Source organism: Salmo trutta, chromosome 26 (assembly GCF_901001165.1).
Source record: "Salmo trutta chromosome 26, fSalTru1.1, whole genome shotgun sequence".
Lineage (NCBI taxonomy): Eukaryota > Metazoa > Chordata > Actinopteri > Salmoniformes > Salmonidae > Salmo > Salmo trutta.
Genome location: NC_042982.1, coordinates 47,258,958 through 47,285,891, shown reverse-complemented (window position 1 = coordinate 47,285,891; position 26,934 = coordinate 47,258,958). Strand labels below are relative to the sequence as shown.

The window sequence follows — 26,934 nt, the reverse complement described above, 5'->3', positions numbered from 1 at the left end:
ATTTACATAGTGCTGTATACCCAGTGGTCCCTATCATGTGGCCTTCCTGTCTCTCTGTCCTTGACGGATGTGCGCTCTCTTCTTCATAATTTGATGAATGTATCCTAGCTTCAGTCTGCTGAAATTTCCTTATGCATTTTCGATATGTGGTAAAGATTCTGTCATGCGTTTATGAGTTCGCTGTTTCCATCATCCTCTCCTCCTCGATGAAAGATGACCTAGTGATGGAATTATGAACACCAAACAGCACAAGGCAAATTAAAGACAAGACCTCTCTCTCTCTCTCTCTCTCTCCCTCTCTCTCTCTCTCTCTCTCTCTCTCTCTCTCTCTCTCTCTCTCTCTCTCTCTCTCTCTCTCTCTCTCTCTCTCTCTCTCTCTCTCTCTCTCTCTCTCTCTCTCTCTCTCTCTCTCTCTCTCTCTCTCTCTCTCTACGTAACATCTGTTTGTTTTTTTGGCTGCCGGAAAAATGCTTTTTTATAAAAAAAAATATATAATTTTGTAAGTATTCATTCACACTCCCGAGGTCCAAGCTTAAATATATCTGCGTAGATGAAATAACTAATGTGGCAGGTCACTGAAAGGAAAACAGAAACTGTAGCTAATAAGCCACGGTCCTGGGGCCTCATTTATAAAACAGACTGACGATTCATTTTGATCTTATTAAGTATGACTTATGCAGAAAACCACCTATAAGTAGTTACTTATAAAACCTTACTTTGACGTGGAAATGATCGTACCTGTACTCAAAGTCTAGACTTGACGTAAGTGATTTTCCCTGCTGGTTATGTCAGGCTATTCTTTTTATCCCTTGCGGTTTAAGGTCAGACCATTTTTATTTTTCACATCAGCCACAGTTTCTGTCTTGCTGCTCCACCTCGTTCACTGCAGCGGCGACACACTCACAAAGATACCTGTTTTTGGCTTTTGTTTGTCAACCCACTATTTAGTCCACCCGAATAATACGTGTTGCCTGTCTTCAATCTCATCCTACCATCGCCGTAATCTTGTCTTTCTCTTTTGGTCCTATTCTGTCTATTCCTGTCTAAACCCTTGTTTGTGCCGGCATTCTATAAGGGGAAATTGTGATTGTAAGGCACGTTCTAGGTGCCGTCAATTTTTTGGTAAATTTTAGAACCTGCGTAAGCAAGGTGTTTTATGCTCAGTATCTTTTATGAATCAAACATAAGCACAGCCATCGGAAATGATCTTACGACTAAGTTCGAGTATAAATCTAACAACATTTGTTATAAATGAGGTCCTGATCTGTCAGTAGGTCCACAGCCTAAAGCCATCTGCTCTCTACACCAGGTCCGGGTCTGTCATTGGGAGTCCCATAGGGCGGCGCACAATTGGCCCAGCGTCGTCTGGGTTTGGCCGGGGGTAGGCCGTCATTGTAAATTAGAATTTGTTCTTTACTGACTTGCCTAATGACGTCAAATCAATTGTGCGCCGCCCAATGGGATTCCCAATTACGGCTGGATGTGATGTAGCCTGGATTCGAACCAGGTACTGTAGTGACGCCTCTTGCACTGAGATGCAGTGCCGTAAACCGCTGCAGCCAGAAAAACAGCAAAGTAGCTATTTTCTATTGACATTCATTTGGATATATCCATAACAATGAGCTGATAATGGTTTTGGCTGGCATAGCTAGAAAAGGTTGCCTTCTCGTCAGGACAGTCGTCATCACTGAATGGTATTTACGAGGAGATCTCATTGTTTATCAAACACTAGGCCAAAAGCTTGCTAAATATTTTGTTGATAGCAAACCTGCCAATATGACACGCAAATTAAAACATATCATAAGCTGAAAACAGCTGGTCAAACTAGAATCATGTGGGAGGATGACAGCTTTAGCGGCGGAGAGGACCGGAGTAATTCATAACTCACCATGTTAGTTCATCAGATGCTCCCAAAAAATATGTGTCTGCAAAACCAAATCAATGCTAACTAGCTAACTTAGCAAAACCAAATCAATGCTAACTAGCTAACTTAGCAAAACCAAATCAATGCTAACTAGCTAACTTAGCAAAACCAAATCAATGCTAACTAGCTAACTTAGCAAAACCAAATCAATGCTAACTAGCTAACTTAGCAAAAACAAATCAACGCTAACTTAGCAAAAACAAATCAATGCTAACTAGCTAACTTAGCAAAAACAAATCAATGCTAACTAGCTAACTTAGCAAAAACAAATCAATGCTAACTAGCTAACTTAGCAAAAACAAATCAATGCTAACTTAGCAAAAACACATCAATGCTAACTAGCTAACTTAGCAAAAACAAATCAATGCTAACTAGCTAACTTAGCAAAAACAAATCAATGCTAACTTAGCAAAAACACATCAATGCTAACTTCGTTTTTTCCTCATTGGAACTGCAATTACAATGTATCCTATTTCAGTTTATGTGGTTGTTGGCTTAGCTTTCTGTAACTTTGTAGCAAGTACCGTGTGCATGTGTAGGCATTGTTACAGGCTTTGCTTTTTCCATTTATATTTCGAGGTTGGACATTAGCGTGTTAGCACGTTTGGCATCGATTGGTGCCACCTCGTTAGTATGTGTTACACCTGTGCTGGCTTGTCAACTCATTAGTCAGAAGGTGTTTCAGCTGGCCCAGTGTGTTTTGGTGTAGAGCTAACAACTTTAGTTAATAGGGTTTTTAATAGCTCCCTATTTGGTTTTTTTTAAACATTCCTTTTCTGATATTCTCTGTTTTCGTTTTGCTCCACTTTTTGGTTTGCTTCCAGTCTTTGGTTTGCTTCCAGTCTTTGGTTTGCTTCCAGTCTTTGGTTTGCTTCCAGTCTTTGGTTTGCTTCCAGTCTTTGGTTTGCTTCCAGTCTTTAAGTTTTGTGAGGATTTTTTACATTTTGTTTGCCTTTTCTTGGGCAAATATAGTGGGAGCTCATGGTGGGTGTCACTACTTCCGCCGAAGTCGGGTCCTCTCCTTGTTCGGGCGGCGCTCGGCGCTCGGCGTCGCCGGTCTTCTAGCCATCATCGATTCCATTTTCCATGTGTTTTGTCTTGTTTTTCCTCAAACCTGCTTTCAATTCCCTCAATTCCTTGTTGTGTATTTATCCCTCTGTTCCCCCCCATGTCTTTGTGTGGGATTGTTTATTGTAGTGCTTGTGCACGTTCTCCGTGAGCGCACAACGGGTTATTTTTGAGCCAATTTATCTTGTTCTTCTGGATACCGTTGGTGTTGCTTAATAAATCTCTGGGTTATTACCCAGTTCTGCTCTCCTGCGCCTGACTTCTCTGCTGCCAATTACGCACCCCGCTACAGTGGGTGTCTTTTATATCCCAGATCATGGCGGATGTCTTTTAGGTCCCAGTTGTTGTTGATAATCAACTTTCAGTGGACACCTTTCAGAACCACTCCTTGAACCCCACCTGTTTGGTTTTGGTTGTTGTTAGTGACTCTTTATTAGTTCCCCCTTCTGTAGGAGCAACATTTTTTGGTGTTTCTTGCTTCGGAACATAACAAAATGGGGGCTCGTCCGGGATCTTGTTTCCCATGAGTATGTTAGTCGCTCTAATCACCTACTATAAAGCTCTGCTGTGCCCAGATATTTGAGTTTTCAAAAGATACTTTTGTGGTAGAATTTCTGTCACTGACATACACCCAAAGGGGTTATAAGATTGGTGGAATAATTTGGAAAGTTGCATAAACACACATGCTAATCTTTTTTGGTAAAAAAAGCCATGGATTTAAGTTGGAAGCATTTGTAGAAAACACTACATGGGACATGCTAGATAAATGTACAAAAGTGAATTTGCTCGTCATTGCAAAGAATTATGACAAAGTTGCACATGCTGACTCAAAAGCTGTAGTCAAAGAGTTAGTCTGTTTTGGTGGAGGAGGAAATCCTGCTGGAGAGAGAGGAGGATGGAAAGGGTCCTACGGGTGGTAGAGAACACCCCATAGAGGGAGGAGGATGGAAAGGGTCCTATGGGTGGTAGAGAACACCCCATAGAGGTAGGATGATGGAAAGAGTCCTACGGGTGGTAGAGAACACCCCATAGAGGGAGGATGGTGGAAAGGGTCCTACGGGTGGTAGAGAACACCCCATAGAGGTCACTGCTCCTCCAAAGTGTTCTTGTTGGAAAAGCTACGATTACTGTTGGTTCCAGAGGTATACAGACAACAGTTCCGTAAATTACGAAAGACTGAATCACAAGCGAACAAGCATGTCTTTTTGATCGGTGGTGTGGTGTGGTTCTCAAGAGGTCAAGAGGTTAAGAGGTCAAGGACCTTGAGGATTTAAAGACACTCATACTTCTCGGGCAGTTCACGAATTGCCTTCATGAAAGAGTTGCTACCTACATTCATGAGCACGAGGATCTCACTCTTGAGAAAGCTGTAGTCCTTGCAGATGAGTTTGTGTTGACACATAAAACTACCTTCACAAACAAAGCACCCAGTTGTTATCCCTACGCAAAAAGCAATCCAGAGAGTGTGCAGTCTTTTTCTACAATGCCCAAAGATAAGGATTGGCAGAAAATTGTATTTTTTTTGTTACCGGCAGTTTGTCATTACTGCCGTGAGAAAGCCACATTGTCTCAGTGTTCTAAGTTGAAACAGAGAAATGAGTGAGAGAAAAAGCTGTTTATTTTTGAGGGAGGACTCCAGCCCATTAAAACTCTGGTTTATCTGGTGTATCTCCTAAACAAGAGTTTGGATCAGATGTGTCTGAACACATTGTTTCAGACGGGTTCGTGTGTCTGCCACGTGGGGATGATGTTTTTTTAATGTTTTATTTAACCTTTATTTATACAGGTTTTTCTCATTGAGATAACGTCTCTTTTCCAAGCGAGACCTGGTCCAATAGCAGCAGAGGGAACAACGTTTCAGACCAAACAACTTACATACACTAACACAACATTAAACACAACTATAAACACACATACACTAACACAACATTAAACACAACTATAAACACACATACACTAACACAACATTAAACACAACTATAAACACACATACACTAACACAACATTAAACACAACTATAAACACACACACACTAACACAACATTAAACACAACTATAAACACACACACACTAACACAACATTAAACACAACTATAAACACACATACACTAACACAACATTAAACACAACTATAAACACACATACACTAACACAACATTAAACACAACTATAAACACACATACACACTAACACAACATTAAACACAACTATAAACACACATACACTAACACAACATTAAACACAACTATAAACACACACACACTAACACAACATTAAACACAACTATAAACACACATACACTAACACACCATTAAACACAACTATAAACACACACACACTAACACAACATTAAACACAACTATAAACACACATACACTAACACAACATTAAACACAACTATAAACACACATACACTAACACACCATTAAACACAACTATAAACACACATACACTAACACACCATTAAACACAACTATAAACACACACACACTAACACACCATTAAACACAACTATAAACACACATACACTAACACAACATTAAACACAACTATAAACACACACACACTAACACAACATTAAACACAACTATAAACACACATACACTAACACAACATTAAACACAACTATAAACACACATACACTAACACAACATTAAACACAACTATAAACACACATACACTAACACAACATTAAACACAACTATAAACACACATACACTAACACAACATTAAACACAACTATAAACACACATACACTAACACAACATTAAACACAACTATAAACACACATACACTAACACACCATTAAACACAACTATAAACACACATACACTAACACAACATTAAACACAACTATAAACACACATACACTAACACAACATTAAACACAACTATAAACACACATACACTAACACAACATTAAACACAACTATAAACACACATACACTAACACAACATTAAACACAACTATAAACACACACACACTAACACAACATTAAACACAACTATAAACACACATACACTAACACAACATTAAACACAACTATAAACACACATACACTAACACAACATTAAACACAACTATAAACACACACACACTAACACAACATTAAACACAACTATAAACACACATACACTAACACAACATTAAACACAACTATAAACACACATACACTAACACAACATTAAACACAACTATAAACACACACACACTACAACAAAAACATTTCACGTTAAAAAACACGAAAGTCTTGACTAAAAAACAGCTGTCATAAAGACAATTACACTCTTCTATGATATATACATCGATCAGGTTTTTAAACTCCAACAACGAAACTAGATCATCAAATTTTAAAATGTTCAGGAGAGAATTCCAGGACCACAGAGCTGAGTAACTAAAACTATTTCTACCATGACCCGTTCTAATTTTTGGCACTGTTAGAAGCAAATGAGAATGGGACCGTAATTGATATTTATTTACCGACCTGATTAAAAAAGAACAGAAATAAAATTGCATTTTACCCAATATGGCCTTATAAATCAGTGTTAAGCAGCCGGTGAAGATACAGCGAGACACTGGGGCAGCCCAATCCTTAATTTTGGAGGGTGTTTTGCCTTTGTCTGACACCTCAGCAACTGATTACAGTGTCTTAGTACAAGGCGTGGAGATGGGTTACATGGAAGTTTATTTGTATAATGTGAACCACGAGTCTGATCTTATTTCTGGTTCCGTTGTCGTTGGAGTGAGGCCTAGCCTAACGGTGAAGGGGGTCTTATTTATTTTGGGAAACGATTTGGCTGGAGGGAAGGTTGTGCTAAATCCTGTTATTTGTAAGGAACCCAGAGTGGAGAAACGTACCCTAGAGTGTTCCCAGTGTGTGCCATTACACATGTAATGTCTAAGAAAGGTTGCAGAGAGCAAGTCTAGTGTTAAGGATGACCTCAACAATCCCACCATGCTCGATCTGTCTGAGACGTTTATGTGTGATCCTAATTTCGGTAAAACTTCTGAGTTGACCTGTCCTTTGAAAATCCCAAAAGTGAGCAATTTTGTAGGACCACTAACAGAAAAGAGGGTCACTACAGTTGACACTTCAATGTCTAGGAAACAGCTGATTGCTGAACAGAGTAAACATCCTTTCCATCTCACCTCTTTTTGCTGAGATACGTCCAAAGAGTTTGATGAAGTTTGCGTGGGTTACTTTGACAGAGATGGTTTTCTGATGAGGAAATGGCGTTCTCGCACCACTTATGGGCAACAGTTGGCCCAGTGTATCTCAAATTGTACTTCGACAAGAGATACTGAGGTTGGCTCTCAATGGTGGTATGGCAGGCCAACTTGCGGGGCAACAAGTTGGCCTACTTCTTCTTGCTTGGTCTGAAACAGGATGTTGTGACTTACTGTAAATCCTGTCGCATTTGCCAGCGGACGGGTAAACCAAACCAAAGTGTACCGGTTGCAACTTTACAGCCTATTCCTGTCAGCAGAGTTATGGTGGACTGTGCTGGTCCTTTGCCCAAAGCAAAGAGTGGTGGACCAGTTTCTCTTGACTATCATGTGCACTGCCACTCGTTTCCCTGAGGCCATTCCACTGAGGAAAATCACGGCTCCCAGTATTGTTAAGGACCTGGTGAAATTTCAATGTTTGTACTTCTGCAAGTAGTGCAATCAGACAAAGGTTTGAATTTCATATCAAATGTCTTCCAGCAAGTGCTACAGTAGTTGGGTGTTATCCGTTGCCCGTCTAAAGTCCTGAGGAGAGTAAACGAGGTTTGTTATAGGTTACAGCTTCCCCCTGATGAATGTATTCACCCCTCGTTCCATGTGTCTCTCCTCAGGCCGGTGGTGGTTGGCCCGCTCCAGAAGTCTGAGGTGCGGGAGGTTCCTCCGCCAGAGTCTCAAGGTGCTCTTGAAAGATTTCATCAGACATTGAAGTCTGTGTTGAGAGCTTACTGCTTTGAGTTTGAAAAAACTGGGATGAATGGGACCTTCTTGTGCTGTTTGCAGTGCGAGAGGTTGTTCAGGAATCTCTCGGTTTTAGTCATGTCAGAGGTCCTTTGAGCTTGCTGAAAGAGAGGTTGTTGCAAGGTAACACTTTAAACAGATGATACAGATTGCACCCTGCCTGTGAGTTTGCCAGTAAGAATCTGGAAACGAAAATGAAAGTTTGGTTTGATCAAAAGGCCAGAGGCCGCATTTTCGATGTGGGCGACCAATTCCTGGTTCTGTTGCCCATTTTGGGGTCCCTGTTGCAAGCCTGCTTTTTAGGCCCTTACCCCATTGTGAAAAAAATTGGTAATCTGGAATACATCATTGCCAAACTGGAGCCAGGAAGAAACCCCAGCTGTGTCATTTCAACATGTTGAACCCATACTTCACTCACTATACTTCACTTGTCTTCGTAGTAATAACGCAACATTGTTGCTCTGCTTTTAGAATACCAAGGTTTATTCTCAGATGTGCCAACTCAGACAAATGTACTAGAGCATGACATTGATGTTGGGGACTCTGCCCCAATCAAACAACATACCTATCGAGTGAATCCTGAAAGAGAGAGAAACTCTGCAGTGAGGTGGAGTTCATTCTTGAGCACGACATAGCAACAATCCGAGGAGTTCTCCCTGGTATATTAGTACCTACGGCAGATGGGTCTTTGCGGTTTTGTTACGATTTTCAAAAACTCAATGACGTTACTAAGCCAGACTCGTACCCTTTGCCCAGGTTTGATGATTGTGTTGACGCTGCTACGTATGTTAGCAAGTTTGATCTGCTGAAGGGATATTGGCAGGTCCCTCTAACTGAGCGCACCAACGAGTTGTCTGCTTTTGTCACTCCTGATGGTTTGTTTTCCTACCTTCGTCTTCTCTTCGGCTTACAAAATGCCGGAGCAACGTTTCAAAGGCTCATGTATATCATGCTACTTGATCTGGAAATTTGGACGATTTGGTGGCCAGAACTCCTCCAGAATTTTAGGAGTCTGTTCAAGCGTTTCGCAGCTGCCAACTTGTAAAAGAGCAAAAATTGTCTGAGCAACAGTGAAATATCTCGGGAAGATGGTGGGGCAAGGGAAAGTCTGACCGGTCTTGGCAAACAGGAAGGCCATCAACAACCTTCCGGTGCTTCAAGCTAAGAACTGCACCGATTCTTGGGAATTGCTGGTTACTACTGGGCTTTCTGCAATAACTTTTCCAGGTTGTTGCGCCATTTATAGATTTCACCAGTACGAAAGTGTTTTCAGCACTTTGACATTTATGTATCGTTTCTACCCCTCTGGTTAGAATTATAACCCTCTCATTTTCCTGCAAAAGATGAACTACACAAACTGCCGACTCCTTCGCTGTAGTCTTATATTGCATGAGTTGAAATCAGACATGTCCGTGGACAACTTGGTTGCTGATTGCCTTTGAAAGGTGTGCAGTCAATTCGTTTTGTTTTGTGTGCAGCCCTGGCACACATTGCATTTTGACTGCACTTTGCCATATTGGATAAGTTTGTTTTGGTTGAGCTTGTTCCAAGGTTATTATAAATGTGTGTGATTTTACCTATTGTTTCTCAAAACAACTGAGTTTTAAGCAGCTATATATATATATATATATATATATATATATATATACACTGCTCAAAAAAATAAAGGGAACACTTTAACAACACAATGTAACTCCAAGTCAATCACACTTCTGTGAAATCAAACTGTCCACTTAGGAAGCAACACTGATTGACAATACATTTCACATGCTGTTGTGCAAATGGAATAGACAACAGGTGGAAATTATAGGCAATTAGCAAGACACCCCCAATAAAGGAGTGGTTCTGCAGGTGGGGACCACAGACCACTTCTCAGTTCCTATGCTTCCTGGCTGATGTTTTGGTCACTTTTGAATGCTGGCGGTGCTTTCACTCTAGTGGTAGCATGAGCCGGAGTCTACAACCCACACAAGTGGCTCAGGTAGTGCAGCTCATCCAGGATGGCACATCAATGCGAGCTGTGGCAAGAAGGTTTGCTGTGTCTGTCAGCATAGTGTCCAGAGCATGGAGGTGCTACCAGGAGACAGGCCAGTACATCAGGAGACGTGGAGGAGGCCGTAGGAGGGCAACAACCCAGCAGCAGGACCGCTACCTCCGCCTTTGTGCAAGGAGGAGCAGGAGAAGCACTGCCAGAGCCCTGCAAAATGACCTCCAGCAGGCCACAAATGTGCATGTGTCTGCTCAAACGGTCAGAAACAGACCGTATGAGGGCCCGACGTCCACAGGTGGGGGTTGTGCTTACAGCCCAACACCGTGAAGGACGTTTGGCATTTGCCAGAGAACACCAAGATTGGCAAATTCTCCACTGGCGCCCTGTGCTCTTCACAGATGAAAGCAGGTTCACACTGAGCACGTGACAGACGTGACAGAGTCTGGAGACACCGTGGAGAACGTTCTGCTGCCTGCAACATCCTCCAGCATGACCGGTTTGGCGGTGGGTCAGTCATGGTGATGGGTGGCATTTCTTTGGGGGGTCGCACAGCCCTCCATGTGCTCGCCAGAGGTAGCCTGACTGCCATTAGGTACCGAGATGAGATCCTCAGACCCCTTGTGAGACCCCTTGTGAGACCATATGCTGGTGCGGTTGGCCCTGGGTTCCTCCTAATGCAAGACAATGCTAGACCTCATGTGGCTGGAGTGTGTCAGCAGTTTCTGCAAGAGGAAGGCATTGATGCTATGGACTGGCCCGCCCTTTCCCCAGACCTGAATCCAATTGAGCACATCTGGGACATCATGTCTCGCTCCATCCACCAACGCCACGTTGCACCACAGACTGTCCAGTAGTTGGCGGATGCTTTAGTCCAGGTCTGGGAGGAGATCCCTCAGGAGACCATCCGCCACCTCATCAGGAGCATGCCCAGGCATTTTAGGGAGGTCATACAGGCACGTGGAGGCCACACACACTACTGAGCCTCATTTTGACTTTTTTTAAGGACATTACATCAAAGTTGGATCAGCCTGTAGTGTGGTTTTCCACTTTAATTCTGTGTAAGAGGACAAGTACAATAGGGTGTCTAGTTTGAGAAACAGACGCCTCGCAAGTCCTCAACGGACAGCTTCATTAAATAGTACCCGCAAAACACCAGTCTCAACGTCAAAAGTAAAGAGGTGACTCCGCGATGCAGATGAAGAAAAAGCCAGACTGGCCAATAAAAAGAAAAGATTAAGAAGAAGGCAAAGGAACACACACATTGAACAGAGGAACTCATTTTAATACGGGTCCCACGTGTGACTCGAACCCCGGCGTTGCAAGCACCATGCTCTACCAACTGATCTACAGTTGAAGTCGGAAGTTTACATACACTTAGGTTGAAGTCATTAAAACTTGTTTTTCAACCAATCCACAAATGTATTGTTAACAAACTATAGTTTTGGCAAGTCGGCTAGCACATCTACTTTTTGCAAGACACAAGGAATTTTTCCAACAATTGTTTCCATACAGATTATTTCACTTATAATTCACTGTATCACAATTCCAGTGGTTCAGAAGTTTACATACATTAAGTTGACTGTGCCTTTAAACAGCTTGGAAAATTCCAGAAAAATGAAGTTAGAAGCTTCTGATAGGCTAATTGACAACATTTGAGTCAATTGGAGGTGTATCTGTGGATGTATTTCAAGGCTTACCTTCAAACTCAGTGCCTCTTTGCTTGACATCATGGGAAGATCAGAAGAAATCAGCCAAGACCTCAGAAAAAAGATTCTAGACCTCCACAAGTCTGGTTCATCCTTGGCAGCAATTTCCAAATGCCTTAAGATACCGCGTTCATCTCTACAAACAATAGTACGCAAGTAGTACGCAAGTATAAACACCATGGGACCATGCAGCCGTCCTACCGCTCAGGAAGGAGAGTCGTTCTGTCTCTAGAGATGAATGTACTTTGGTGCGAAAAGTACAAATCAATCACAGAACAACAGCAAAGGACCTTGTGAAGATGCTGGAGGAAACCAGTACAAAAGTATCTACATCCACAGTAAAACGAGTCCTACATCGACATAACCTGAAAGGCCGCTCAGCATGGAAGAAGCCACTGCTCCAAAACCGCCATAAAAAAAGCAAGACTACGGTTTGCAACTGCACATGGGGACAAAGATCAAACGTTTTGGAGAAATGTCCTCTGGTCTGATGAAACAGAACATTTAACTGTTTGGCCATAATGACCATTGTTGGGAGGAAAAAGGGAAGCAAGCCCCATCATGAGGGAGGAAAATTATGTGGATATACTGAAGCAACATCTCAAGACATCAGTCAGAAATTTAAAGCTTAGTCGCAAATGACTCTTCCAAATAGACAATGACCCCAAGCATACTTCCAACGTTGTGGAAAAATGGCTTAAGGACAACAAAGTCAAGGTATTGTTGTTTAAGGCAATTTTAAGGCAATGCTTCCAAATACTAATTGAGTGTATGTAAACTTCTGACCCACTGGGAATGTGATGAAAGAAAAGCTGAAATAAATCATTTTCTCTGCTATTATTCTGACACTTTGTCACGGTTGTTAGAAGGAGTGGACCAAGATGCAGTGTTTTTGTAGTTCCACATATTTATTAAAAGTGAAACTGAATGCAAATACAGAAAACTTGAAATACCAAAACAACAAACCGTGACGCAAAGAGGACGACACACTACTCAAAAGACAATAAGCAACAAACCACAATGAGAAAAACCCCTACTTCAATATGATCTCTAATCAGAGGCAAATGAGGATCAGCTGTCTCCAATTAGAGATCAACCCCAAACAATCCATCATTGAAATAGAAAAATAGAAAAATAGAATTTAAACATAGAACTAGGAAACATAGATCAGCCCCAAAACACCCCCTGTCACGCCCTGCCCTACACAACTATAGAAAATTACATCTTACTAGGGTCAGGACGTGACACACTTCACATTCTTATAATAAAGTGGTGATCCTAACTGACCTAAGACAGGGAATTTTTACTAGGATTAAATGTCAGGAATTGTGAAAAACTGAGTTTAAATGTATTAGGCTAAGGTGTTGGTAAACTTCCGACTTCAACTGTACATCTGACTGATGTGGTCTGATTAATGAGGAGCACCCAGATACACTTGATGTATTTCGGAAATTGCTTCTTCCAATTATTGATTAACAATCACCAGTTAAGAAACTGACTGTTTGAACTGTTAAGGCTCCATGGATTGATGAGGAATTGAAAAACTGTATGGTTGAAAGAGATGGGACAAAAGGAGTGGCTAATAAGTCTGGTTGCACATCTGACTGGCTGACTTACTGCAAATTGAGAAAGGATGTGACTAAACTTAACAAAAATAAGAAAAAACTGTATTATGAAACCAAGATCAATGATATAAAGAATGATGGAAATAAACGTTGGGTTACTTTAAATGAAAGAAAGACAAATTCTACTTCCTCTTTCATCGAATCAGATGGCTTATTCATCACAAAACAATTTGATGTTGCCAATTATTTGAATGGTTACTTCATTGGCAAAGTGGGCAAACTTAGGCAGGAAATGCCAAAAACTAAGAATGAGCCATCGTACTCCTGCATAAAAAAAAACTAATAATGAAAGAAAAGCAAGTTTGAATTTTGTAGTTAGTGTGGGAGAGGTGGAAAAATGATTGTTATTGATCAATAATAACAAATCTCCTGACAACTTAGATGGAAAGCTACTGAGGATGGTAGCTGACTCTATAGCCACTCCTATCTGTCATATATTTTATCTGAGCCTAGAGGAAGGTGTTTGTCCTCAGGTCTGGAGGGAAGCCAAAGTAATTCCGCTACCCAAGAGTGGTAAATGTGCCTTTACTGGTTCTAACAGCAGACCTATCATCTTGCTGCCAGCTCTTAGCAAACTGTTGGAGAAATTGTGTTTGACCAAATACAATGCTATTTCTCTGTAAACAAATTAACAAAAGACTTTCAGCATGCTTATAGAGAAGAGGACTCAACATGTACTGCACTGACACAAATTACTGATGATTGGTTGAAAGAAATCGATAATAAGAAGATTGTGGGAGCTGTACTGTTAGATTTCAGTGCAGCCTTTGATATTATTGACCGTAACCTGTTGTGGAGAAAACGTATGTGTTATGGCTTTTCAACCTCTGCCATATCATGGATTCAGAGCTATCTATCTAATAAAACACAAAGGGTTTTATTTAATGGAAGCTTCTCTAATGTTAAACATGTTAAGTGTGGTGTACCGCAGGGCTGCTCTCTAGGCCCTCTTTTCTATTGTTACCAATGACCTGCCACTGGCATTAAACAAAGCATGTGTGTTCATGAATTCTGATGATTCAACCATTTTCGCATCAGCAACCACAGCTGATGAAGTCACTGAAACCCTTAACAAAGAGTTGCTGTCTGTTTTGGAATGGGTGGCCAGTAATAAACTGGTCCTGAACATCTCTAAAACTAAGAGCATTGTATTTGGTACAAATCATTCCTTAAGTTCTAGACCTCAGCTGAATCTGGTAATGAATAGTATGGCTGTTGAACAAGTTGAGGAGACTAAATTACTTGGCGTTACCTTAGATTGTAAACTGTCATGGTCAAAACATATAGATTAAATAGTTGTAAAGATGGGGAGAGGTCTGTCCGTAATAAAGAGATGCTCTGCTTTTTTTGACACCACACTCCAAAAAGTCCTGCAGACTCTTGTCTTATCTTGATTATTGTCCAGTTGTGTGGTCGAGTGCTGAAAAGAAAGACCTAGTTAAACTGCAGCAGGCCCAGAACAGAGCAGCACGTTTTGCTCTTCATTGTAATCAGAGGGCTGAAAAAAAGACTATGCATGCCAGTCTCTCCTGGCTAAGAATTGAGGAGAGACTGACTGCATCACTTCTTCTTTTTATAATAAACAATGTGTTGAAAATCCCAAATTGTTTGCATAGTCAACTTAGACACAGCTCTGACACACACACTTATTCCACCAGACAAGCCACCAGTGGTCTTTTCACTGTCCCCAAATCCAGAACAAATTCAAGAACATGTACAATATTATATAGAGACATTATTGCATGGAACTTCCTTCCATCTCATGTAGCTCACATGAACAGCAAACCTGATTTAAAAAAAACAGATAAAGCAGCACATCACAGCACAATGCATCTCCCCTTGTTGACCTAGATAGTTTGTCTGTATCTATTGATATGTAGGCTACGTATGCCTTCTTTTAAATTGATGTAGTTTGTCCTTGAGCTGTTCTTGTCGATTAATGTTCTGTATTACGTCGTGTTTCATGTTGTGTGTGTGGACCACAGGAAGAGTAGCTGCTGCTTTTGCAACAGCTAATGGGGATCCTAATAAAATACCAAATACCCCCAGAAAATTGCTTTGTTTCCAGAAGGTATCAAAATTGTCAATAAATGTTACATCCACATAGCTGCAATAGTCTGGTAGCCTGTTATGGAGGGCTAAAAGACTGCTGAACCGTTCAATGCCATGATTTAGGCGCGGACAGAGGTCAATTAAAGTCAATTAGTGACCCCAATCAGTTCTTTAAAATCCATCTTCAGCTGTTCTGAGCTGCCCTTCATAATGTCATTGAATCCCACATGAACTATGATAGACTCAATTTCCTGATGCTGGTTTCTAATGTTTGGGAGCAGCTTATTGATGTCCTGTACTCGTGCTCCTGGATAGCACAACGTTTTTCCTCCAGGGACTGAGACATTTCTCTCCATTGAACTGCCCAATACAACGGCCGGAGAAAGGGATGGAGAAATGTGCTCATTCCTACCCCTCACACAATTCGATGAACCTTTTCATGGGTCCACGAGAAGCAGGATAGCATACGCCCACTGCTCCTGGCGATAGGTCCAGACATCCCCACAGCAGGCAGTGCCCCATCAGATCCAGAGAGAGGGAAAGGAGCCAAACTCGACAACGAAGCCGCTGCTGGAGTCAGCGTTGTGGGAGTCAGCACAACCGTCGCAGACACAGGCAGTCCCAGCGATGAAGACGCAGGTAGATCAGGCACCAAGGCGATGAAGATATTCCTCCTGTCAATCTGTCACCGGGCCTCACGCAGACACACCAGTCCTCTTAGCAACATGCCGCTGCCTTCAGTTTTCAAGACTTGTGACATGGGACCAGCGCTGATTGGAACAATCCTGTTGCTGTTCTCTGTCTACTCCACTGCAAGATGGAGGAGGTGAACAGATGGAGACAACTACCTCGGCAGGCAAGTTCCAGGATGCACAGGCCATTCAAATAGGGACAGATGGGGAACTAGTTCCAGGTAACACAGGCCATTCAGATAGGGACAGATTGGAAACTAGTTCCAGGTAACACAGGCCATTCAGATAGGGACAGATGGGGAACTAGTTCCAGGTAACACAGGCCATTCAGATAGGGACAGATGGGGAACTAGTTCCAGGTAACACAGTCCATTCAGATAGGGACAGATGGGGAACTAGTTCCAGGTAACACAGGCCATTCAGATAGGGACAGATGGGGAACTAGTTCCAGGTAACACAGGCCATTCAGATAGGGACAGATGGGGAACTAGTTCCAGGTAACACAGTCCATTCAAATAGGGACAGATGGGGAACTAGTTCCAGGTAACACAGTCCATTCAGATAGGGACAGATGGGGAACTTCTTCCAGGTAACACAGGCCATTCAGATAGGGACAGATGGGGAACTAGTTCCAGGTAACACAGGCCATTCAGATAGGGACAGATGGGGAACTAGTTCCAGGTAACACAGGCCATTCAGATAGGGACAGATGGGGAACTAGTTCCAGGTAACACAGGCCATTCAAATAGGGACAGATGGGGAACTAGTTCCAGGTAACACAGGCCATTCAGATAGGGACAGATGGGGAACTAGTTCCAGGAAGCCATTCAGATAGGGACAGATGGGGAACTAGTTCCAGGTAACACAGGCCATTCAGATAGGGACAGATGGGGAACTAGTTCCAGGTAACACAGGCCATTCAGATAGGGACAGATGGGGAACTAGTTCCAGGAAGCCATTCAGATAGGGACAGATGGGGAACTAGTTCCAGGTAACACAGGCCATTCAGATAGGGACAGATGGGGAACTAGTTCCAGGAAGCCATTCAGATAGGGACAGATGGGGAACTTGTTCCAGGTAACACAGGCCATTCGGATAGGGACAGATTGGGAACTAGTTCCAGGTAACACAGGCCATTCAGATAGGGACAGATGGGGAACTAGTTCCAGGTAACACAGGCCATTCGGATAGGGACAGATGGGGAACTAGTTCCAGGTAGCACAGGCCATTCAGATAGGGACAGATGGGGAACTAGTTCCAGGTAACACAGGCCATTCGGATAGGGACAGATGGGGAACTAGTTCCAGGTAACACAAGCCATTCAGATAGGGACAGATGGTACACAGGCCATTCAGATAGGGACAGATGGGGAACTAGTTCCAGGTAACACAGGCCATTCAGATAGGGACAGATGGGGAACTAGTTCCAGGTAACACAGGCCATTCAGATAGGGCCACATGACAAGGCGGGGATACATCCATCAGGCCCGGGCGGCGTCCAGCCACAGGAGTTGAGAATGTTCCAATTTGCGTTTTCCCCATAAATTGGTGCCAGATTGATATTTGCTTGGTAAGGATCACCACCTCATTGCTGTAATCCTCTGCAAGCAAACAATTGCCGCATTGGAACTCTGGATTGTGAATATTGTCCCCGATAAGAGCTTAATGAACACAACTTCTACAGCGCTGGAAACGTCCGTTAGCTATTCCAGGCGAAGCGGGCTCCATTGCAACCCAGCTAGCTGGATATTTGGTAGCAGGTGTTGACTCAACATTTTATCTACGACCCCATTGCCAGCTGTTAGGCCATGTGTTGTTGCTTTATCTAAAACCCTATTACCAGGTGTTAGGTCATGTGATGTTGCTTTATCTACAACCCCATTACCAGCTGTTAGGTCATGTGTTGTTGCTTTATCTACAACCCCATTACCAGCTGTTAGGTCATGTGTTGTTGCTTTATCTACAACCCCATTACCAGCTGTTAGGCCATGTGTTGTTCCTTTATCTACAACCCCATTACCAGCTGTTAGGCCATGTGTTGTTGCTTTATCTACAACCCCATTACCAGCTGTTAGGTCATGTGTTGTTGCTTTATCTACAACCCCATTGCCAGCTGTTAGGTCATGTGTTGTTGCTTTATCTACGACCCCATTACCAGCTGTTAGGCCATGTGTTGTTGCTTTATCTACAACCCCATTACCAGCTATTAGGTCATGTGTTGTTGCTTTATCTATGACCCCATTACCAGCTGTTAGGTCATGTGTTGTTGCTTTATCTACAACCCCATTACCAGCTGTTAGGCCATGTGTTGTTGCTTTATCTACAACCCCATTACCAGCTGTTAGGTCATGTGTTGTTGCTTTATCTATGACCCCATTACCAGCTGTTAGGTCATGTGTTGTTGCTTTATCTATGACCCCATTACCAGCTGTTAGGTCATGTGTTGTTGCTTTATCTATGACCCCATTACCAGCTGTTAGGTCATGTGTTGTTGCTTTATCTATGACACCATTACCAGGTGTTAGGTCATGTGTTGTTGCTTTATCTACGACCCCATTACCGCTGTTAGGTCATGTGTTGTTGCTTTATCTATGACACCATTACCAGGTGTTAGGTCATGTGTTGTTGCTTTATCTATGACACCATTACCAGGTGTTAGGTCATGTGTTGTTGCTTTATCTACGACCCCATTACCAGCTGTTAGGTCATGTGTTGTTGCTTTATCTACAACCCCATTACCAGCTGTTAGGTCATATGTGGTTCCAATGCATATTCCACTGAGGCTGTAACGAAAGTGGCTGCATTTCAATTTGGATTTAAACACTTGTTCCTTATTAGTTTAGCCCAGGGGTGCAACTTTCACAGTGGATGGGGTGGACATGTCCCCCCCATTCTGAAATTGCATTTTTTTGTCATTGTCATTGGAATGTGCCTCGGGTAGGCTGTTTGGAGTGTTTATCCGACTGGATAGAAAATACAATAATATTTTTTATGTCCCCACCACTTCTAAAACCAAAGTTACGCCCCTGGTTTAGCCCTTATCTCAACCGATAACATCAGGGTTGTAATCTTATTGGAGATTAGGCTTATTTGATGTTGTCAGGAATTCGCCTTCATTAGGAAATATAATTGTTGATTGATCTTGTGGAGATGTGGGAAATAACATTTATTTATCTGTTAAGCCATTCTCCGACTTACCTATATCCCTTTCCTTTACTAACATGTTTATTCGGATCATTTTTTCCCCCTCCTTTTCTTCATATCTGAAGTTATAGCTGTTATCAAAGCCAAAATTGTATTTCCACCTAACTACCGAGTAATCATTTCGGTACAGTTCTGCCTACGGCCCTAGTATGAAACGCGGTCGTAATGATGAGGTGGCTTTGGCACGCACTAGGCTCTTAAACTCTTGAGGGTTGCTAGGCAACGCCCGTTAACCATCCTCCGGTCTGTTCTTAACTTTTGCAAGGCATGTCACCTTGCCCATCTCGTTCTCGTATAGCACACCACTAAGCATACCCTGTTTTGGATCCATAAAGAATAACTGTGGGAATTGTTGGCTTATTAATTAATGAAACTCCCAAAGTCATCTAGTCCTTGTAAGAGATTTGAAGCACTAGCCTACCCGCATGTGTTCAACTAGATCAGCGTTTCCCAAACTCGGTCCTGGGTGCACGTTTTGGTTTTTGTCCTAGCACTGCACTGTTAATTCAAATAATCAGCTAATCATGAACCTTTGGATTATTTTAATCAGCGGTGTAGTACTGGGGCAAAAACCAAAGTTTGGGAAACCCTGAACTAGATGATAATTTCAGCGCTGTTTTGATCGGGACAGCGCCATCGCGCTGTTTTGAGACTCGTCTTGATGAATCGATACATGTCAGATTGGATATTGATTAGGCTACAATTAGGCTGGGGAAATGTTAGCTAAGTTGAGGTGAGTGCTGCTCTTTATCATCTTGTCTAGTTGGTTCAATGATCAGAACATTTTGCAACGTTATGTAGTTTAACAAGTGGATTATTTCACTCGTCAGTCACAGTCGTTTAGTAGCCTAAGACCTACACGCGACCAAACGACTGACTTCGCTGACTTGTCTGATAATCAACCAATGTGACTTTGATTAACTGAATCTCCATCTGTAGTGGCTATTTGGTCAATTGGTTTCATCTATCACTGATCAGAAACATTTAGCATGCTATAATGTAGCATAAATCACTGATCAGAAACATTTAGCGTGCTATAATGTAGCCTAAATCACTGATCATAAACATTTAGCATGCTATAATGTAGCATAAATCACTGATCAGAAACATTTAGCATGCTATAATGTAGCCTAAATCACTGATCATAAACATTTAGCATGCTATAATGTAGCCTAAATCACTGATCAGAAACATTTAGCATGCTATAATGTAGCCTAAATCACTGATCAGAAACATTTAGCATGCTATAATGTAGCCTAAATCACCGATCAGAAACATTCAGCATGCTATAATGTAGCATAAATCACTGATCAGAAACATTTAGCATGCTATAATGTAGCCTAAATCACTGATCAGAAACGTTTAGCATGCTATAATGTAGCCTAAATCACTGATCAGAAACATTTAGCATGCTATAATGTAGCATAAATCACTGATCAGAAACATTTAGCATGCTATAATGTAGCCTAAATCACTGATCAGAAACATTTAGCATGCTATAATGTAGCCTAAATCACTGATCAGAAACATTTAGCATGCTATAATGTAGCCTAAATCACTGCTCAGAAACGTTTAGCATGCTATAATGTAGCCTAAATCACTGGTCAGAAACATTTAGCATGCTATAATGTAGCCTAAATCACTGTTCAGAAACGTTTAGCATGCTATGTGAAGTATGAACGAGACTCACATGCTTTCGCAAATAGGATTGCTATTATTTTCTATGGGTATCATGATGAAGGTATGCCTGCTCCCTAACAGCGTGTGGTGTGGCTGGGAAAGAGATTAAATGTGGATAAAAAAAGCATGGGATTGGGCTCTGTTTCAAAATATCACTTTCTTTATATGATAGCGGTTCTACACGTTCCCTTGACACAAGTTATGTGGGAAAAATATTCATTGTATTTTATTCTGTTATATTCCATCATATTGATTTCATTTGGATGGAGCATCCATGGCTGTACAGACCCAGGGCATAGGCCTAATTAAACTCCAAATATGCTATTCTATTCTTTTGAAAATACATTTAGTCTTATAATAAATTACTTAATAATACGTTTATTTTGATGGTGTATATTCAATGGATTTATTCAAACAGAAGCCCACCCACATCTAAACAGCACTACAACCACTCGTCCCCGATGCAAGTCAGTTAAGAACACATTTTTATTTACAATGACGGCCTACACCGATCAAACCCAGAGAACTGTGCACCGCCATATGGGACTCCCAATCACAGCCGGATGTGATACAGCCTGGATTCGAAACCAGGGACTGCAGTGACGCCTCTAGCACTGAGATGCAGTGCCTTAGACCGCTGTGCCACTCGGGAGCCCTGAGGTGTAAAAGGCTATGCAAGCAAGAATGTGGTAAAAAAAAAAATGGTTTGTAAAGAGGGTCATATAAACATTGGCCAATTTTATTTTACAGCCTAAAAACCGAAAAATACTATGTGAAAGCATTATTAGTCTGTTGTTATTTGCCCCTTGTGGTAAATACTATTTTCAGGACATAGTACTGAAGGCCACACAGAAAAAGTGAATACTATCCTAGTAATGTTTCACTTGAGTCCACAATTAAACAGCTTTATGTAGTTTGTACACAGTACATATGTCCTCTTGACAAGGAGCAGCAGCTGCTCTTCCTGGAACGTAATATTAAGAACAACAGCTCAAGGATAGAACTACATAACTTGCCCTTGGAAAATCAATGAGATCATCTTGTCTGAGCTAGATAGAACATACAGAATATGAAATATTTAAAATCCCCCAAATGGATACGCTCTGAAATTCATTTGTTATGCCGTTTTGACTTTTTGAGCTGTCCTGATCTGCCTGATGTCTTCCAGCAATTTAAATTCACTTTAATGAATGCTATAAACTACTAAAAACTGCGTACAACTTTAAAAACTCAACTGTTTTAGTTAAACAGGCATTTGGTTTGTATTGTATTTTTGCCTTTGACAGGATAATGCTGTTACGAAACAACACACTGAGGATCATCAACTCCAGCCGCTCTGACGAGGGGAACTATGTCTGTCGAGCCGAGAATCAGTTTGGCTCGGCTGAAATGACGGCCATGCTCTGGGTAAAAGGTAAGCGATGCCCAGGGGGCCTTTATTTTCTGCCAAATTAGTGCCAGTCACACACCAGTAAACAGTCCCCCAATGTCGTTTCCTGCCACCTTTGTCTGGTGCCGGGGGGTGGGGAGGGAGGTGGGGGGGAGAGAGGCAGAGGGGATGCCAGTGGAATTTATTGTGTTCACTCGACTGCGAAGCAAAAGGGTTTTCACATTCAAAAATCATTTTACAAGGGCACCCTATTTGACAGGGTAAAAGGGCCTGTTGAACATGAGCAGCATTCACAGCTGAGATCAAAAGAGGCCCTGAGTGTAGAGTGTCCGTTTTGATCCTTTTCAGGGTTTTAGTATGCAGGATTTGTTTTGATAATGACACAAATGACAATTCAATCTGGCTACCTGGTTGTTAGTTACCCTGGACCCAAATCACAGATGTTCTTTTGTGTTTTTCCTCTGACTAATGTTGCTATGCCATACTAACCAAGGTAGCCAATCTATACAGACCTTTCGTGAAAGTATTCAGACCCCTTGACTTTTTCTGCATTTTGTTACATTACAGCCTAATTCAAAAAAAAAATTTGGTTTTCTGTTTTGTTCCCACATCAATTTACACACAATACCCTATTATTACAAAGCAAAAACTGGTTTTTACACATTTTTGCAAATGTATATAACATAAAAAAAAATATCACATTTACATTAGCATTCATACCCAGTACTTTGTTGAAGCACCTTTGGCAGCGATTACAGCCTTGAGTCTTCTTGGGTATGACGCTACAAGCTTGGCACACCTGTATTTGGGGAGTTTCTCCCATTCTTCTCTGCAGATCCTCTCAAGCTCTGTCAGGTTGGATGTGAGGCATTAAAGCACAGCTATATTCAGGTCTCTCCAGAGGTGTTCGATCAGGTTCAAGTCCGGGCTCTGGCTCGGCCACTCAAGGATATTCAGAGACTATTCCCGAAGCCACTCTTGCGTTGTCTTGGCCCCAGTCTGAGGTCCTGAGCGCTCTGGAGAAGGTTTTCATCAAGGATCTCTCTGTACTTTGCTCTGTTCATCTTTCCCTCGATCCTGACTAGTCTCCCAGTCGCTGCCGCTGAAAAACATCCCCACAGCATGATGCTGTCACCACCATGCTTCACTGTAGGGATGGTGCCAGGTTTCCTCCAGATGTGACGCTTGGCATTCAGGCCAAGAAGTTCAATCTTGGTTTCATCAAACCAGAAAATCTTGTTTCTCATGGTCTGAGAGTCCTTTAGGTGCCTTTGGGCAAAGTCCAAGCGTGCTGTCATGTGCTTTTTACTGAGGAGTGTCTTCCATCTGGCCACTTTACCATAAAGGCCTGATTGGTGGAGTGCTGCAGAGATGGTTGTCCTTCTGGAAGGTTCTCCCATCTCCACACAGGAACTCTGGAGCTCTGTCAGAGTGACCATCAGGTTGTTGATCACCTCCCTGACCAAGGCCTTTCTCTCCTGAATGCTTCAATATGAGAATGATGGAGGCCACTGTGTTCTTGGGGACCTTCAATGCTGCAAAATGTTGGTACCCTTCCCCAGATCTGTGCCTCGACACAATCCTTTCTTGGGGCTCTAAAAACGTAATTCAATTAATTTTAGAATAAGGCTGTAACGTAACAAAATGTGGAAAAAGGGAAGGGATCTGAATACTTTCCGAATGCACTGAACAAGTATGGCATGACAATGATAGTCAGATGATTTTGCTAAAGGCCAGCACATAAAAATCTGGGACCAAACTAGCTAGCTTTAGGTATTTTGTGTCCTAAGATGACATTGCTACAGTTAGCTTTTAGCTGTGATTATTTTTGTCATGTACTGCTAGCCACAGGCCTACATACAGTATATGGCATTACATTACTAGTCAGAGCAGTTGACAGTAGAGTTGTGTCCAGGGTGATGGTGTATCAGTCTACTGTTAGGACGGTGTATCAGTCTACCGTTAGGACGGTGTATCAGTCTACCGTTAGGACGGTGTATCAGTCTACTGTTAGGATGGTGTATCAGTCTACTGTTAGGATGGTGTAGCAGTCTACCGTTAGGACGGTGTATCAGTCTACCGTTAGGACGTTGTATCAGTCTACCGTTAGGACAGTGTAGCAGTCTACCGTTAGGACGGTGTATCAGTCTACCGTTAGGACGGTGTAGCAGCCTACCGTTAGGACGGTGTAGCAGTCTACCGTTAGGACGGTGTAGCAGTCTACTGTTAGGGCGGTGTATCAGTCTACCGTTAGGACGGTGTATCAGTCTACCGTTAGGACGGTGTATCAGTCTACCGTTAGGACGGTGTATCAGTCTACTGTTAGGATGGTGTATCAGTCTACTGTTAGGATGGTGTAGCAGTCTACCGTTAGGACGGTGTATCAGTCTACCGTTAGGACGTTGTATCAGTCTACCGTTAGGACAGTGTAGCAGTCTACCGTTAGGACGGTGTATCAGTCTACCGTTAGGACGGTGTAGCAGCCTACCGTTAGGACGGTGTAGCAGTCTACCGTTAGGACGGTGTAGCAGTCTACTGTTAGGGCGGTGTATCAGTCTACCGTTAGGACGGTGTATCAGTCTACCGTTAGGACGGTGTAGCAGCCTACCTTTAGGACGGTGTAGCAGTCTACCGTTAGGACGGTGTATGAGTCTACCGTTAGGACGGTGTAGCAGCCTACCTTTAGGACGGTGTAGCAGTCTACCGTTAGGACGGTGTATGAGTCTACCTTTAGGACGGTGTAGCAGTCTACCGTTAGGACGGTATAGCAGTCTACTGTTAGGACGGTGTATCAGCCTACCGTTAGGACGGTGTATCAGTCTACCGTTAGGACGGTGTATCAGTCTACCGTTAGGACGGTGTATCAGTCTACTGTTAGGATGGTATAGCAGTCTTGTGTCCTAAGCTAGCTTTAGCTGTGTGGTGTCCAGAGGTGTTGTGATGCCAGTGCTAAGATGCAGCAGTGTTGTGTTTCCAGAGGCCATGCGTGTGGACCTGAGCCCCAGCAGGGTGGAGGTGACAGTGGGGGAGAGCGTGGTGCTCAGTTGCAGGGTGTCACATGACCCGTCTCTGGACGTGACCTTCCAGTGGCTCCTCAACCAGCAGCCCCTCAACTTCCAACAGGAGGGTGGACATTTTGAATATACTCAAACAGTAAGTATCACTTTGTTTGGTTACTACATGATTCCACGTGTTATTTCATAGTTTTGATGTCTTCACTATTATTCTACAATGTAGAAAATAGTACAAATAAAGAAAAACTCTTGAATGAGTAGGTGTGTCCAAACTTTTGACTGGTACTGTATATAGATTTTTAAATATATATTTATTTTTTGGGTGGGGGGACTCAGTCGTGGTCTCAACTTAATGTTGACATTTAGAATAGTAGAATACACAGTAGAATATATATTTCTAAATTTGGTTTTGCATCAGCAGTTTGTCAATATATTAAGTACTGATAACTAATGTGGTTTGGCAGAGTATGGAGTTGCAATGCCAAGATAGTGGGTTCGATTTCCGGGACCACCCATACGTAAAATGTATGCATGCATGACTATAATAACTGTATGTTTCTGAGAGCATGGTTGTCCTATGGTTATTTAACAACCTTCTCACAACTTTCTGGGAATAGTGCAGGATAGTTGCTTTGCTTTGGAACATTCTCAGAACATTTAAGGAACGTCTTGACACACACAAAAAAATGAATTGGTATTTCGTTACTTTAACAGAATGTTTCCTAAGAGTTCAAACATGATTACATTTAATTTCTAATTTTCTAATGTTCTTAGGAACGTTTTCCAACTGGTTTGACATTGGTAATGTTCTCAAGTAGTATTTGTATTTATTATGGATCTGTATTTATTATAGATCCCCATTTAGTTCCTGCCAAGGCAGCAGCTACTCTTCCTGGGGTCCAGCAAAATTAACGAAGTGTATACAGTGAGGGAAAAAAGTATTTGATCCCCTGCTGATTTTGTACATTTGCCCACTGACAAAGAAATGATCAGTCTATAATTGTAATGGTAGGTTTATTTGAACAGTGAGAGACAGAATAACAACAAAAAAATCCAGAAAAACGCATGTCAAAAATGTTATAAATTGATTTGCATTTTTAATGAGGGAAATAAGTATTTCGCCTCCCATAGTCTGTTCTGGACTTGGGGACTGTGAAGAGACCTCTGGTGGAATGCCTTGTGGGGTATGCATGGTTGTCCGAGCTGTGTGCCAGTATTTCAAACAGACAGCTTGGTGCGTAAATGTTCATTTCTCTACCATAAGCCGCCTCCAACATCCTTTTAGAGAATTTGGCAGTACGTCCAACCGGCCTCATAACCGCAGACCACGTGTAACCATGCCAGTCCAGGACCTCCACATCCGGCTTCGTCATCTACGGGATCGTCTGACACCAGCCACCCTGACAGCTGATGGCCACTGGCACGCTAGAGAAGTGTGCTTTTAGGAATTAATCCCAGTTTCAACTGTACCGGGCAGATGGCAAACAGCACGTATGCAACGTGTGGGCGAGTGGTTTGCTGATGTCAATGTTGTGAACAGCGTTCCCATGGTGGCGGTGGGGTTATGCTATGGGCAGGCATAAGCTACGGACAACGAGCACAATTACATTTTATTGATGGCAAT

At 42.3% G+C, this 26,934-nt stretch overlaps 1 protein-coding gene across 1 annotated transcript in view; it reads left to right on the top strand.

The window, feature by feature from the left end:
• LOC115163940 (contactin-5) overlaps positions 1 to 26,934 on the top strand; it is a 509,156-nt gene that overhangs the window by 372,461 nt on the left and 109,761 nt on the right. Inside the window, exons 13-14 of the mRNA XM_029716131.1 lie at positions 22,193 to 22,320; positions 25,274 to 25,449. Of these exons, the coding sequence (XP_029571991.1) occupies positions 22,193 to 22,320; positions 25,274 to 25,449 (304 nt within the window). The remainder of the gene's footprint in view (positions 1 to 22,192; positions 22,321 to 25,273; positions 25,450 to 26,934) is intronic.